At 35.4% G+C, this 12329-nt stretch overlaps 1 protein-coding gene across 20 annotated transcripts in view; it reads left to right on the plus strand.

The window, feature by feature from the left end:
* The window catches only part of ASB3 (ankyrin repeat and SOCS box containing 3), a 107718-nt gene that overhangs the window by 79437 nt on the left and 15952 nt on the right, over positions 1–12329 (plus strand). For all 20 annotated transcript variants that reach the window (XM_070573905.1, XM_070573899.1, XM_008533575.2 and 17 more), the window contains one exon: positions 7736–7993. In XM_070573905.1, the coding sequence (XP_070430006.1) occupies positions 7736–7993 (258 nt within the window). The remainder of the gene's footprint in view (positions 1–7735; positions 7994–12329) is intronic.

Genomic DNA, 12329 nt, shown 5'->3' on the forward strand with positions numbered 1-12329 from the left:
GGAATGATGTTTTTGGTTTTTCTGGTCCCAGTAAACTTGTACTTCATCATCTTATAAGTGTAGTTTGAATTAAACCATATAACCAAGTGCTCTTGTTAATCCTAAAACACCTTAAAATTAATGTTTTCTGGCCTGAGGAATCAGGTAAATAGAATCCTGTGGGGAAAAAAGTGTGAGGGGAATCCTGGAGAAGGGGATCCTCTACTTGTGTGTATGAGCTTGCACATGTCCCGAGTTCACCCCAAGCTCTGAATGCACAGGACAGACCCACATTGTTGAAAACAAGATTTAAACTCTCACCCAAGTCTCAGGCTCACCCCTGAGTGGCATGTTTCCTGAGACCAAACCCAGAGCATCATGGCAAAGGCTTTGAGAACTGAGCTGACATTGGAACCACTGTCTATAGAAGGTGAAACAAAAATTGTAGTCTGAACCTAACTAGGTTATATACCTCCTAAAATAAACAAACAAAAATCAGTATTCTTCAAAGGATTGTAGCAGGACATGGGACCCAGAGTCTCTGTAACATTAACATTCACAATGTCTAGGATACAGTCTAAAATTACTTGACATGCAAAGGATCAGTCAAATATGACCAATTCTTAAGGGAAAAGACAGTTAACAGGTGCTAATCCTGAGATGATCCAGATATTGGAAATAATAAATAATTGAAAGCAGCTTTTATAACTGTGCTTTATGAGGTAAACACACTTGAAATAAATAGAAAGGTAGAAATTCTCAGCTAAGAAATAAAAACTATAAAAACAGAAACAAATGGAAATTTCATAACTGAAAAATATAATATCTGAAATGAAAAATTTACTACATTGGCTCCATGGCAGAATGGAAGTGACAGAGGAAGCAACTAACTTGACTATAGATCAATAGAAAATACCCAAAAAGAAGAACAGAGAGCAAAAAGATTGGAGGGGGTAAAAAAAGAACAGAGCCTCAGGGACCTGAGGGACAATGTCACTGGGTTGGCATTTGTGTCATTAGAGTCCAGAAGGAGAGGAGAAGGAGATTGTCACAGAAAAATTATGTGAACTAATAATGGTCAAAAACTTCCCAACATTGGATAAAGACCTAAGGTTATAGATTTAGGAAGCTTGGTAAGCTGATACAGGACAAAGCCAGGGAAAAACATGCGCAAAAATAAACTCCTGGAAACCAAAAGTACAGAAGCAGCAGGGTGGCGTATGTGGCCCTTGATCACAGACGTGAGTAGCAACCTTCGTTCTTTGCATGTCTTGGAAATTTTGCTGTGGAAAGTGGCCCTGGAGAGCGTAATTGTTTGATGGCTTTACAAGGGCTTATCAGCTGTTTTCTTCTGTGTGGGAACTTGTAATAGGACCAAAGGTATTCTTAATTAGTAAGGTAGGTTTACAGTAATAAAAGTCTTTGGAAGATACTGTTTCTTAATCTATAGGGAAAAAGCTAAAACATCAAAATACCTGTTTTATGAGGGTACATTCCCCTAGTCTTTCTAATTTACTTTTAATTTCTTTGCCTGGGACCCATGGCCATAGACTTAATTTTGGTACATCTTTGCCATTATTATCTACATTGTGGGGAATTTAATTGAAGGGGAAACCTTTACTAAGGGACTAAAAGTTGGTAGCATCATAATCACATATGCTGGCATTTAATGTGTATATATAAAGGAGATAAGTATAGTACATTGCACAATTTTTGGCACATAGTAGAACAGTATCAAGGTTAATTTTCTTCTCTGCCATCCTCTTTATTTAGAAAACAATTATCAATTAGATTTTTGGTCTCTATTTTATATTTATATTAGCTAATGTCTGGCTATTAGGTTGCATGTCAGTCACTGTACATTTAATGTGAAAATCATTTGATTATTTTGAGACTCTGTGTAAAACTTTGCTGATCAAACAAGGAAACTGTCATTCTCCCACCAGGTTTTGTTTTGGTACATCAAGAGGGTAATACAGCCAAGTGTCTAGGGGAAAAAATCAAAATTGAAAAATTTAATTAAAATTTTTTTTTTCCGAGGATGATTTCCTCTGAGCTAACATCTGCTGCCGGTCTTCCTCTTTTTGTATGTGAGCTTCCGCCACAGCATGGCCACTGACAGATGAGTGGTGTAAGTCTGCGCCTGGGAACTGAACCCGGGCCAGTGAAGCAGAGTGTGCTGAAATTAACCACTAGGCCACCTGGGCTGGCCCAAAATTTGTTAGGTCTTTGTTATTTCTTTCAATAAGTATGAATCTTAAATTTGGATTTTCTACAGTCACAATAGCTAAAAATTAATTAAATTAATTAGGATTTCCATTTTAAAAAGTAAGGATAATTCAACATAATTTCTGTTTAAAAATAACTATTGTGTGCTATTGCTCCCTAATGAAACAGTGTCTGAATTTTCTATTTTCCATTTACCAATTATTATTAAGAATTTGAGTTTTGGTCACAATAATAGTACCAGGGAACTTGGCAGACCCCATTTGCCAAAATTAATTATTAGATATTCACATTTTCAGAGATTTGGTAATAGATAATAAGTTTAGTTGTATATATTTTGAAACTCTATTTTTATAGCAACAATGTGTTGTTATAATAATGTTAGTTTGGTATAAGATTGTTATATAAAAAGATTTAATCAACACTTATCTGACTTTAGGTGTTAATGAGTCAAAAACTTCTTTTTTTCTCATTTGTCTGTTGTCTGGTATTTCTCTGAGAGCTAGAAATTTAGTGTTTGTGGCCCTTGTGCTATTGGCCTGTTGTGTTCTACTAAACTTTTATCTATTTTTACAAATAGTACAATGAATATCAAAAGGGGATGGCAGTAATAAATATAAATAATGATTCTGGGTTTTAAGTTTTCCCTTCTTTATTGTTTGGTCAGCTGATTTAACTTTTTAGCGCAGTATTTGCATTCTGAAACATTTCTGGTGGGTGTCCCTTCGAGAGGATGAAATTCCATTTGAAGCAGTGCCCTTCAGCTCTTCTCCCACTCCAAGGCAGGTGGAGTGGTGTCTCCTCCACCACTGTACAAAGTAGGCTTAGTCCTTTGGGACTAAAATGTTAACAGCTGCAGTGATGTGAAAGCCAGCCTTTCAGGGGCACAGTTGAATAATTCTACTCAAATGAGAAAATATAAGAAAAAGGTTCCTTTAACTGGAAAGGGTGAAGGAGGAGGGAAGTTGAGAAATTTCAGGGCAATTTGAACAAATATTAATGCCTTTTATATATGCCTGTCGAAAGAGATCGTGGGTTAACTGACCTGATTTTGTCTGTCTAATTGATACTGTTCATTGTTATCACATTAGTTTTTTAGAAATCATCGTGTCCATTCTCGTCACCGTATCACACATGGGTACATCTGACAAGAGCTAGTGTCTTCATTTTGTTTTCTGCTCATGGCTGAAAGGCATGCAGTAAAACTTAGTATATGGCCTATTTGATAATTCAGCTAATAAGTTGGTTTAGGTATTTTGTTGGCTAATTGAACATAAAATGCTCAAGATGTTTGCCCATTTCTATTTGTTTAAATCTTGTTAACATGTTGAATTTTTTTTACTATGCCTCTTTTATCTGGGCACTGTTTCTGTGCACATTTTCAAACTTCAAAGAGCAGAATGATGGAAAGTATATAAGCCCCCAAATAACGTCTAGACATTGCTTTTTTACTTTTTAAACCTCCCCTCTTTCTTAGTATCTGATGATTTTCACTATTTATATAGCATGCAGTCTCTTAATTTGTCACAGTTAGTTCTTAATATTTATGTTAAATAGGATGGACTTTCTTTTTGATCTCTAGGACTTGAAGACTTTTTCCAATTCTTCATCAGGGCTTGAGAGAGAATTAGTTTAAGTGTTAAGAGAAATTCATGCATCTGTCCATGTAGTTTATATTTTAACCAAAGGTTCTTTAAGCCTCTGAGTCTACTGTTGCTCAATGACATGTAATGATCAAGGTCATATAGAGCACTGAAGTTGCTGGTTTCTGGAGCTTGTACATATACATGAGACCTTCTTAATAGCCTTCTCAGAAGCTCAGGGCATGCTGACAAAGTTTTACGATCCTGCAGTTTATTTTGTGTTCATCATTCACCATATAAATGGTAGTTTTCTTGGAAAAGGGTCTAGAATGTAGCACTAGACAGTTTCTAAGCCTTTGAGGAGTATGGTCTTGTCTCTTCTACCACAAGGCAATATGATAATTGGAAGGAGTTTAGAGCTGGGTTTTCTGAAGTGTGTTTTGTAGAATACTAATACTGTGGATTGTTAATAGATATTACGTGGGATAAAAGGGGTTCTTTAGTTAATTGAGTTTGGGAAACAGAAAGCAATATTAAATAAGTCTTCTGAAGGGCTTGTAAGAGTTTTCCTTATGGTGGTGTTTTATGAATTCCTAAGAGGGGAGTGAGTCTACAAGTTTGAACAGTTTGGAAACATAGGTTTAAACTGTTTAAACATAGGTGAAAACTGTTTAAAACCATCAGTCGGGACTTAGGTTTACAATAAATATACTGTTGTTCCTGTGTTTACAGACTTTTAGGGCATTTTATACTCTTTATTCCACTTTTTTCAGATTAACAATTGGACCCATTGCTTTAATTTTAAAAGTACTTCCTCTGAAAGGTGTCTGGAGGTTGGAGAACAACATTGGAGGATATAATTTGAAAATGTAATTAGCATACTGTTTAAAAATAAGTTCATCCTATATTTCACCCTTTTTTGGTCTCACTGTATACTAGATAGAGTTTCTCAAATACTTTCATTATGGAACCTTTTTTTTTTTCTTTTTTGATGTGGAGGATTGGCCCTGAGCTAATATCTGTTGCCAATCTTCCTCTTTTTGCTGGAGGAAGATTGTCCCTTAGCCAACATCTGTGGCAGTCTTCCTCTATTTTGTGTGTGGGACGCCGCCATAACATGGCTTAATGGATGGCATGTAGGTCCACACCTGGAATCCAAACCTCAAATCCTGGGCAGCTGAGGTGGAGCGCACAAACATAACCACTATGCCACTGGGCTGGACCCTATAGAGCCTTTTTCACATGGATAGTTTTCAGGGACTAGTATTCCATAGAACATACTTTGGGAAACACAGGTCTGGCCTTAAAATATTTTTCAATTTGACTATTTCATGAAGTGTTCAGTTTTCATAGTAGTTAGAAGAGAGACATTTCAGATATTTGCTGTATCATAATCACCTTTAGATTTTGGTTTGATATTCTTATCCCAATTCTACCAATTACTAGCTCTGTGACTAAATGCAGTTTTTGCATCTAGAATGGAGATAATAACAGAACTTACTTCTTAGGACTGTTGTGAGGATTAAGGCAAAATCTTCTACGTAACACATTTAATGTAGTGCCTGGTACAAAATAAATAATAAAGTTTGATATTATAGAGAATTATACATGTACGTGTTCCTCTCACATTTTAGAGATGCATGGTTTATCCTTTGGCCTTGTTTCTAAAATTTTCTTAGCATGATCCACATGTATATATTGAAATTTTAGTAAGAAAGCCTCCTGGTTTTGTAGTTCTTTCTAAACAGAAAATGACTAGAGAACCTGTCTGTAGCACTTTATCTAACAGGGTGCGTTTAGGGCTTGCATCTACCTTTGTATTCTGTAGCAAAAGTATATCTTCTTTAAGACCTAAATCATTAAGGACTAAAGTATCTATTGTTAGGCTATTGATGGTTTCAAAGTGTTTGAGGGAAGAATTCAACCAATCCCTGCATTGCACAGGTAAACACACATGCCTTGAAAATTGTGGGCTTCTTCAGAATTATATATCCCATTTGTAATGAGGCAGTGCTTTGAACTTTTCTCACAGTTTACCTGCATATTTATTGGCACATGTTCAGCAGTCCGTGTGTAGCTTGTCTGTTCTGTAGTGGAATCGGCAAATAATCACGGCAGGGAAAATAGTGAGAGCTTAGTTAAATGAGGTTAAAGTGGTTGAAATAAATTGGTGAAAACTGTTTAAAACCATCAGTCAGAAGTATATTCTTTAGCATTTCTTGTAGTGCTGGACTGCTGGCAACAAATTCTCTCAGCTTTCCTGTATCTGAAAGCAGCCCAAGGAAAAAATACATACGTACAGGGCTGTTTTCAAGAACAATGATATGAATGATATACTTCTCATCAGGAACAAATAGCAAGATGGTAGGCAGACAACAAAGTTATTAATTTTTATAAAGAAATTTTAGAATTGTAGATTTTTCTTTTCTGATTACTGTGCAAATGATTAAAAGTAAAGAGAATACTTTGTTTAATCATTTACCTAAAGAAAGGAAGCACAAATTGGAGAATAACTGAAATGAGTTAAGTGATATTTTGCTTATGTATATAGTGTTTTAACTACTTTAAAACTTGAAGTTCCATGCATAAGTCCTTGAAGTAATTGGTCTCACATGACAGTGGTTTAAACATTTTATATTTGTTTTCTGTATAATTTTTATGCCTCTATTTAGATTCTATAATACTATGAGTAATGAAGTAATTCTTTTTTGTCTATAGTTGTTTCAAGTAACATTAATACCAATTTCAAGAGGAGAATAATTTTCTTCTTACATGTTTTCTTTCCTGGTTGTCTACATAGTGAACGCGCATGTTTACTGAGCTTTGTTACAGATAAAGTTATATCAGAAACAGTTTTTTTTAATGTGACTACACAGCCATGATACTTGCAGTTTTTGATGACTATATCATATTTTGTACTTATCTGCTTCTGTGTTGGACATTTAAGTAATTACTTTCTTTTTAAAGTCTGTTATAGGTAATACTATGGTTAACATATTTGTGCAAATAGGATATAATTTCTTTTTGATTTTTTCTCTTGGATAAATTGCCAAGATTTATGTTTATTATATTTTAATTTATAGTTTGCTTTATATATCATTTTATTTTACAAATACTTAAATAGTTCTAGTTCTGTGTGCGAGAAAGGTTAAGTAACTTGCTCAGAGTCACACAGCTAGTAAGTGACTGAGCACCTGCCTCCAGTGTCTGTGGTCCTTATAACTGTGCTGTGATCCCTCTTTCGATACATCCTGCCACTTAGCTCTCTCAAAAAAAACTTACGCTTATTTTCAATCGATTTAACCACAATTTACAAGTATTAGAGGATAAATTTTTTTTAAAAAAGTAACCAATTTAATAGGTGTAAAATGATATACTTTTATTCTGTAATACTACTTGATAAAGAAGATAATTTAAAAATATAAATCTGTAAGTTAAATTTTTCTTCATTAGAAAGAAAAGCTTTTCTACATGGTTTTTTTTTTTACCATTAGAAATTTAGAAGTAAGAGGGAAATTGGCTACAGCTATTGCTAAAGGAAATGGTATCTTAGAGATTCCTAGAATGAGTCATCTGTCTTTAGGGACTGAACACATTGTTTATTAACTTTGTTTAACAAATATTTTATAGTAGAGATACTTAATTGAACAAAAATATCACAGTTTGAGGAGAGTTTTCTGTTCGTCAATGATAATTTTAAAAATTGTTAATTTTAAATTCTAAGGGTACTACCTGTTCATAGTTGGAAATTAAAAACCACACAGGAGGGTGTAAATTATAGCATAAAACCCCTCTTTCGCCTAGTCTCAATCCACTAGACATGTAAAAACCTTCTACTATCCTGTCTGCCGTTCATTTAGTCTCCAGCTTTAACTACTGTTAACTGTAAGAATTCTTTTTTTATGTAAAAGTCGAACTTCTGTTTCTCTTTTTTTCTTGTGGTGTAGCTGCGAATTCTTTGGAATTGTGAATATTCTTTTGAAATATGGAGCCCAGCTAAATGAACTTCATTTGGCTTACTGCCTGAAGTATGAGAAGTTTTCAGTATTTCGCTACTTTTTGAAGAAGGGTTGCCCGTTGGCACCATGGAACCATATATCTGAATTTATAAAGCATGCAATTAAAGCGCAAACAAAATATAAGGAATGGTTGCCATCTCTCCTGCTTGCTGGATTTGACCCTCTGAATCTACTATGCAGTTCATGGTAAGAAATGCTACCATAGTGGACCTTACCATTTTTGAGAGAATATACTACCTTTGATTTCCTCTAATTTCTTGAGATCCCTGTGTTAAGAGGAGGGGGTGTGTGTGTGTGTGTGTGTGTGTATATGTGTATGTATGTGTGATTTGACTGTAACGGCTAGGTTGGGCTGAAGGAGTTGGAGGGCTGCTAAGAGTGAGATTGAATGTAAGGATACAGCCCTGGAAAAAGGTAAGAGGTGACTGGAAGGGAGTAGAAAGGTATGGATGCCAGTGGACTCTTCTGAGAAGGATATTTTTTCTGCTTAGCCATTCCCGTGCTCCTCTTAAAATGCAGGTGACAGAATAGTTGCAGCTGCTTTAGAGATTTCTGTTATCCCTTAGTCAACTAGATTGAATCCTCCTGTCCTACAGCATTTTGTCTGTTTGAAATTTGTCTCACTTAATACTGATTTCTGCAGCAGTTCAGGATATAACTTGTTTACAGCAGATAGTCTCTCAGAACAGCAGCCCCTACAAGTGATTATATGAAAGTTGAGTTAGGATTTTTCTTGGGCAAAAAGAGGAAGACTGTTCCTACCAGCTCCAGCCTTTGCAAGAGTTCTTAGTGTCTAGATGGGGCCGAGAAGGTAACTGGCGGTGAGAGGACTCTTTTGGCCTGATCATTCAAGTCAAATGAGAAAGTAGAATAAAGGTGTCTAGGAAAATAGAGGACATGGATATTTTATAAAATTCAATGAAACATCAGAAGTCTTCATTTTTATGCTTCATAAACTACCATTCACTAAAATAATATTTAGATGAATACTGAGATTTTGTGTTTCAGCAGAAAAGTGCTTTGATATCTTCTTATTTGAGTTTTTCCTTTCAGAAGAGGTCCTCTTAGAGGTTCAGGTTTAGTTTACATTTCTGGGGACTCCATCTTCCGCCTGGTGGCTTCACCATCTTTAGGTGAAGAGCAGGTCTTTATTTGGCAGGATCCCAGCATCTCCCCCTTTTAGTATGTCTGCCGTTATATGGAGTTCAGGAATTTCACTAAGCGGAGGTTTTATGCTTAGGACTATGATCCCTTTCTGATACTAAGTGTTTCAGATATGTGGTTTGTAAGGAAAAACTGCTTTCTGGTGGGCGGTTTGAGGAATATAGCAGTAAAAGCAAAGTTTAGATACACGTTCTGATCTCCACTTTCCTTTTTTATAGTTTACAACAGGTTGAGTCCTTGATTGTATTTACTCCTTTGTCCAGTAGCTGATTAACTCATAGTTATCTGTTAAATGCGCATAGTTATCTGTCAAGTGCTTTTCCATAAATGTTCACAAAAATCCATTGTATTTTTTAGATAATTGAATGAAATGTGAAGATTATTGACAATTCATTGAGAAATGTCTGATTTTTTAAAAGTTACTTGTGTATGTATATTTGACTTAAATCCCTTTTATATGTGTGTGCACACACACACATGCACACTGTTGAGAGAAAAACACTTGCTAATGAATGCTATATCTAGCTATTAACAAAGCTGTTTGGGTACCTTAAACTTTTTACTTAGTGCGTCTTATTGTTGTATCCGGGCTCCTGACAGCTAGCACCAGTTGCCCCTCTCCATTCTAGGGTTTACTTCCCGGCTGCTGCTGTAAATGCAGCTCAACACGTGGCTGAGGATAGCCCTGACAGTGTGTTCCCTTTCCTCTGCCACCCACTTGGTGCTTGTCCCCAAGGTACCCATTTTCTTCTCAGCGACACTCCTTGTGTTCCTCTACTGAAGGTACTAACTTGACTCCGTACTAGTTGCCCATCATTACTTTCAGCCTTCCTGCTCCATCCTGGCTTCTAGTTTATTTCTTTCTTTAACTAACACTTAGAATACTGCCTGACACAGAGTAGACATTACGTTAGTTCTTTACTGTACTAACTCATTTAATATAAAATACGGTAGATACTATTATCCTTGTTTTACAGAGGAGAAAATTGAGGCACAGAATGTTTAAAATACTTCCTGAAGCTCACACAGCTAGTTAGTGCTAGAGCTTGATTTGAACCCAGGCTGTCCCGTAGTGTGGCTCAAGTCTGTTGTTCTGTTGTGCTGTGTTGCCTTAGCCCTGTGTATCCACAGGGATGCGGTAGCGAATCACTTAATTTCGGGTACCTTAATCCCTTGCCTGACTTGGGGGGATCTGTGCCAACTTGTGTTGCTTCTTCCTACTCCTAAATTAGGAAGAACCTATTCAGAGGAAAAAAATTAAATATTGCCTCTTTTCGTTTCCTCCTCAGCCAACTACATAGACTGCTGGAATAAGAGGGAATTATTTAGCTGTATTCTCCTAGAAGGATTTGTAAAATATACTCTCCCATCCTCAGTTCTGATATAGGCTCCCCTTCCTCCTGTATGAATAGCCCATTTAAGAATTTTTGTGGTAATAAACCACTGGGTGTGTGCTGTATTTATTGAATGTGTTAGGATAGAAAAGAGTTAAGAACCAGTAAACTACAAATTATTTTGAAGTAAATTGTAAAACTTTCAGCTATCTGAATTGAGAATGCCAGTTGCATCATTTTACTCCGAAGGAGTAACTTTAGTCACTTTTTATTTATTAGAAACAATACAATGGAAAATTTCACTTTAGCAATGAAAATGCTTAACATGGTTAAATTTTTGTTCACTGAATCTTTTACTAAATGGATAAAGCCAGTGTTTTCACTGAATATGATAAATGTTTTGCTTTCTTTGATTAAATTTATATTCAAGGAGCTGTTATAAGAAAAATTCTCCCATAAAAATTCCAGTATGTTGGTAAAGTGGATTTTGGTTGTATCTTATTTATATCACATGTAAGTGTGTTGCTTAATCTTTGTCATGTAAATTATAAATGTCTTTCCTAGGTATTGCTTGTCTTAAACAGTCTTAAAAAATGTATCTAGCTGAATAATTGCCTGTCACATGTAATCTACAGAGTTGAAATATATTTTCAACTTTAAATGCAAGACTAGGTGCCTCCCCCTCAAATGTAATAGGTGAATAATAGAAAGTAAATGTCATCCGTGCATTTAGTTGATTAGCTGTCACTCATTTATGATTGTACAACTGCTTTGTACGATGTAATGGTCAATGTAGTATAGTAACAATACATTTTTAGTGGCACTGTCAGCATTGGTAAAATAAACTCAGCAGTTCATTAACTAAAGCTGTATAAACAGATTTCTTTCTCCTGTGTGTTTAGATAGCTGCATGAAAATGACTTTGTGTTTAGTCACAGTGAGACTTAAAGCACATTAAAGCAGAAAAATGAAACCGTTAAAAAAAGAAATATGGGACCAGAACCAAGTAACCTTTGGTGTGGGTTTCCTGGAAAATCAAGGCAATTGTTTGCCTTTGAATATATTTTATCATTTCATTTATTCTCAGCGTTTCCTGAGAAGTTGTGCTTTCACTGAGAGCTTCCTGAGGAGTGAAATGTTTTCCCGAGATGTTTGTGCTGCACTTGACGCTCTTCCTTCTTTATGTCTGCATATTAGAGAATTAAGAATTTGGGAAACAATTTTCATAATCTCTAATCTGTCGTTTCAAGGATACTCTGACCCTGACATTCAATAAATAGTTGTCTTTGAGATAACTAGTGTATTATTTGGTTTCTTTCCTTTTTTTTTTCTATTTTTTTCCTTCTTTAGTCCTTGCTCAGTAATGTCTCCTAAAAGGCAACCTTGAAAAGAATTTCTATTTTTGAAATAATTTTCAGAGGCCCTAATCATTTTATTTTTCCTCAAACAATGTACTGATAGGGAAGTATCTAATTGAGTATGGGATGGGTGATTTTGTTAGAATTTAGAGTTCTCTTTAAGCTCTGACCAAATTTCGTGTGGTCGATGTTATAAGGCATACTGAAAATGTAACACTGAAAGTTTCAAACTAGTTTTAGTAATATCAAATATTTATATAACATTTTATAGTTTTAAAAGTGTGTTTACTATATTGTCCTATATTATTTTCACAAACAGTTTCCTGAAATAGTCAGGTTAAGTGTTATTCTCACTTTTGAGACCAGGATCTAGAGCTTAAAGATTTTAGGCAACATATTTGTAAGTAGTAGAGGTGCTATTACAAATCAAAACTTTTCTTAGAGCAGTGCCTTTCCATTAGTATCCAAATGCTTATAAACTTTTGGGAAGTCTCTTTTGGGTGGGTTGGTAGGAAATCTGACATTATTTTGAAAAAACAGAAGGAGAAGTGTTTATCTTGAACGCCTTTGTTCAGTCCTTAAAGATCAAAGTTATTCTGGACATCCTTTAAAGCTGAATCTATAATGGGGAAGGTTCTTAGAGGAGACCAATTGTACGTCTCTGGG

Source organism: Equus przewalskii, chromosome 14 (assembly GCF_037783145.1).
Source record: "Equus przewalskii isolate Varuska chromosome 14, EquPr2, whole genome shotgun sequence".
Classification (NCBI taxonomy): Eukaryota; Metazoa; Chordata; class Mammalia; order Perissodactyla; family Equidae; genus Equus; species Equus przewalskii.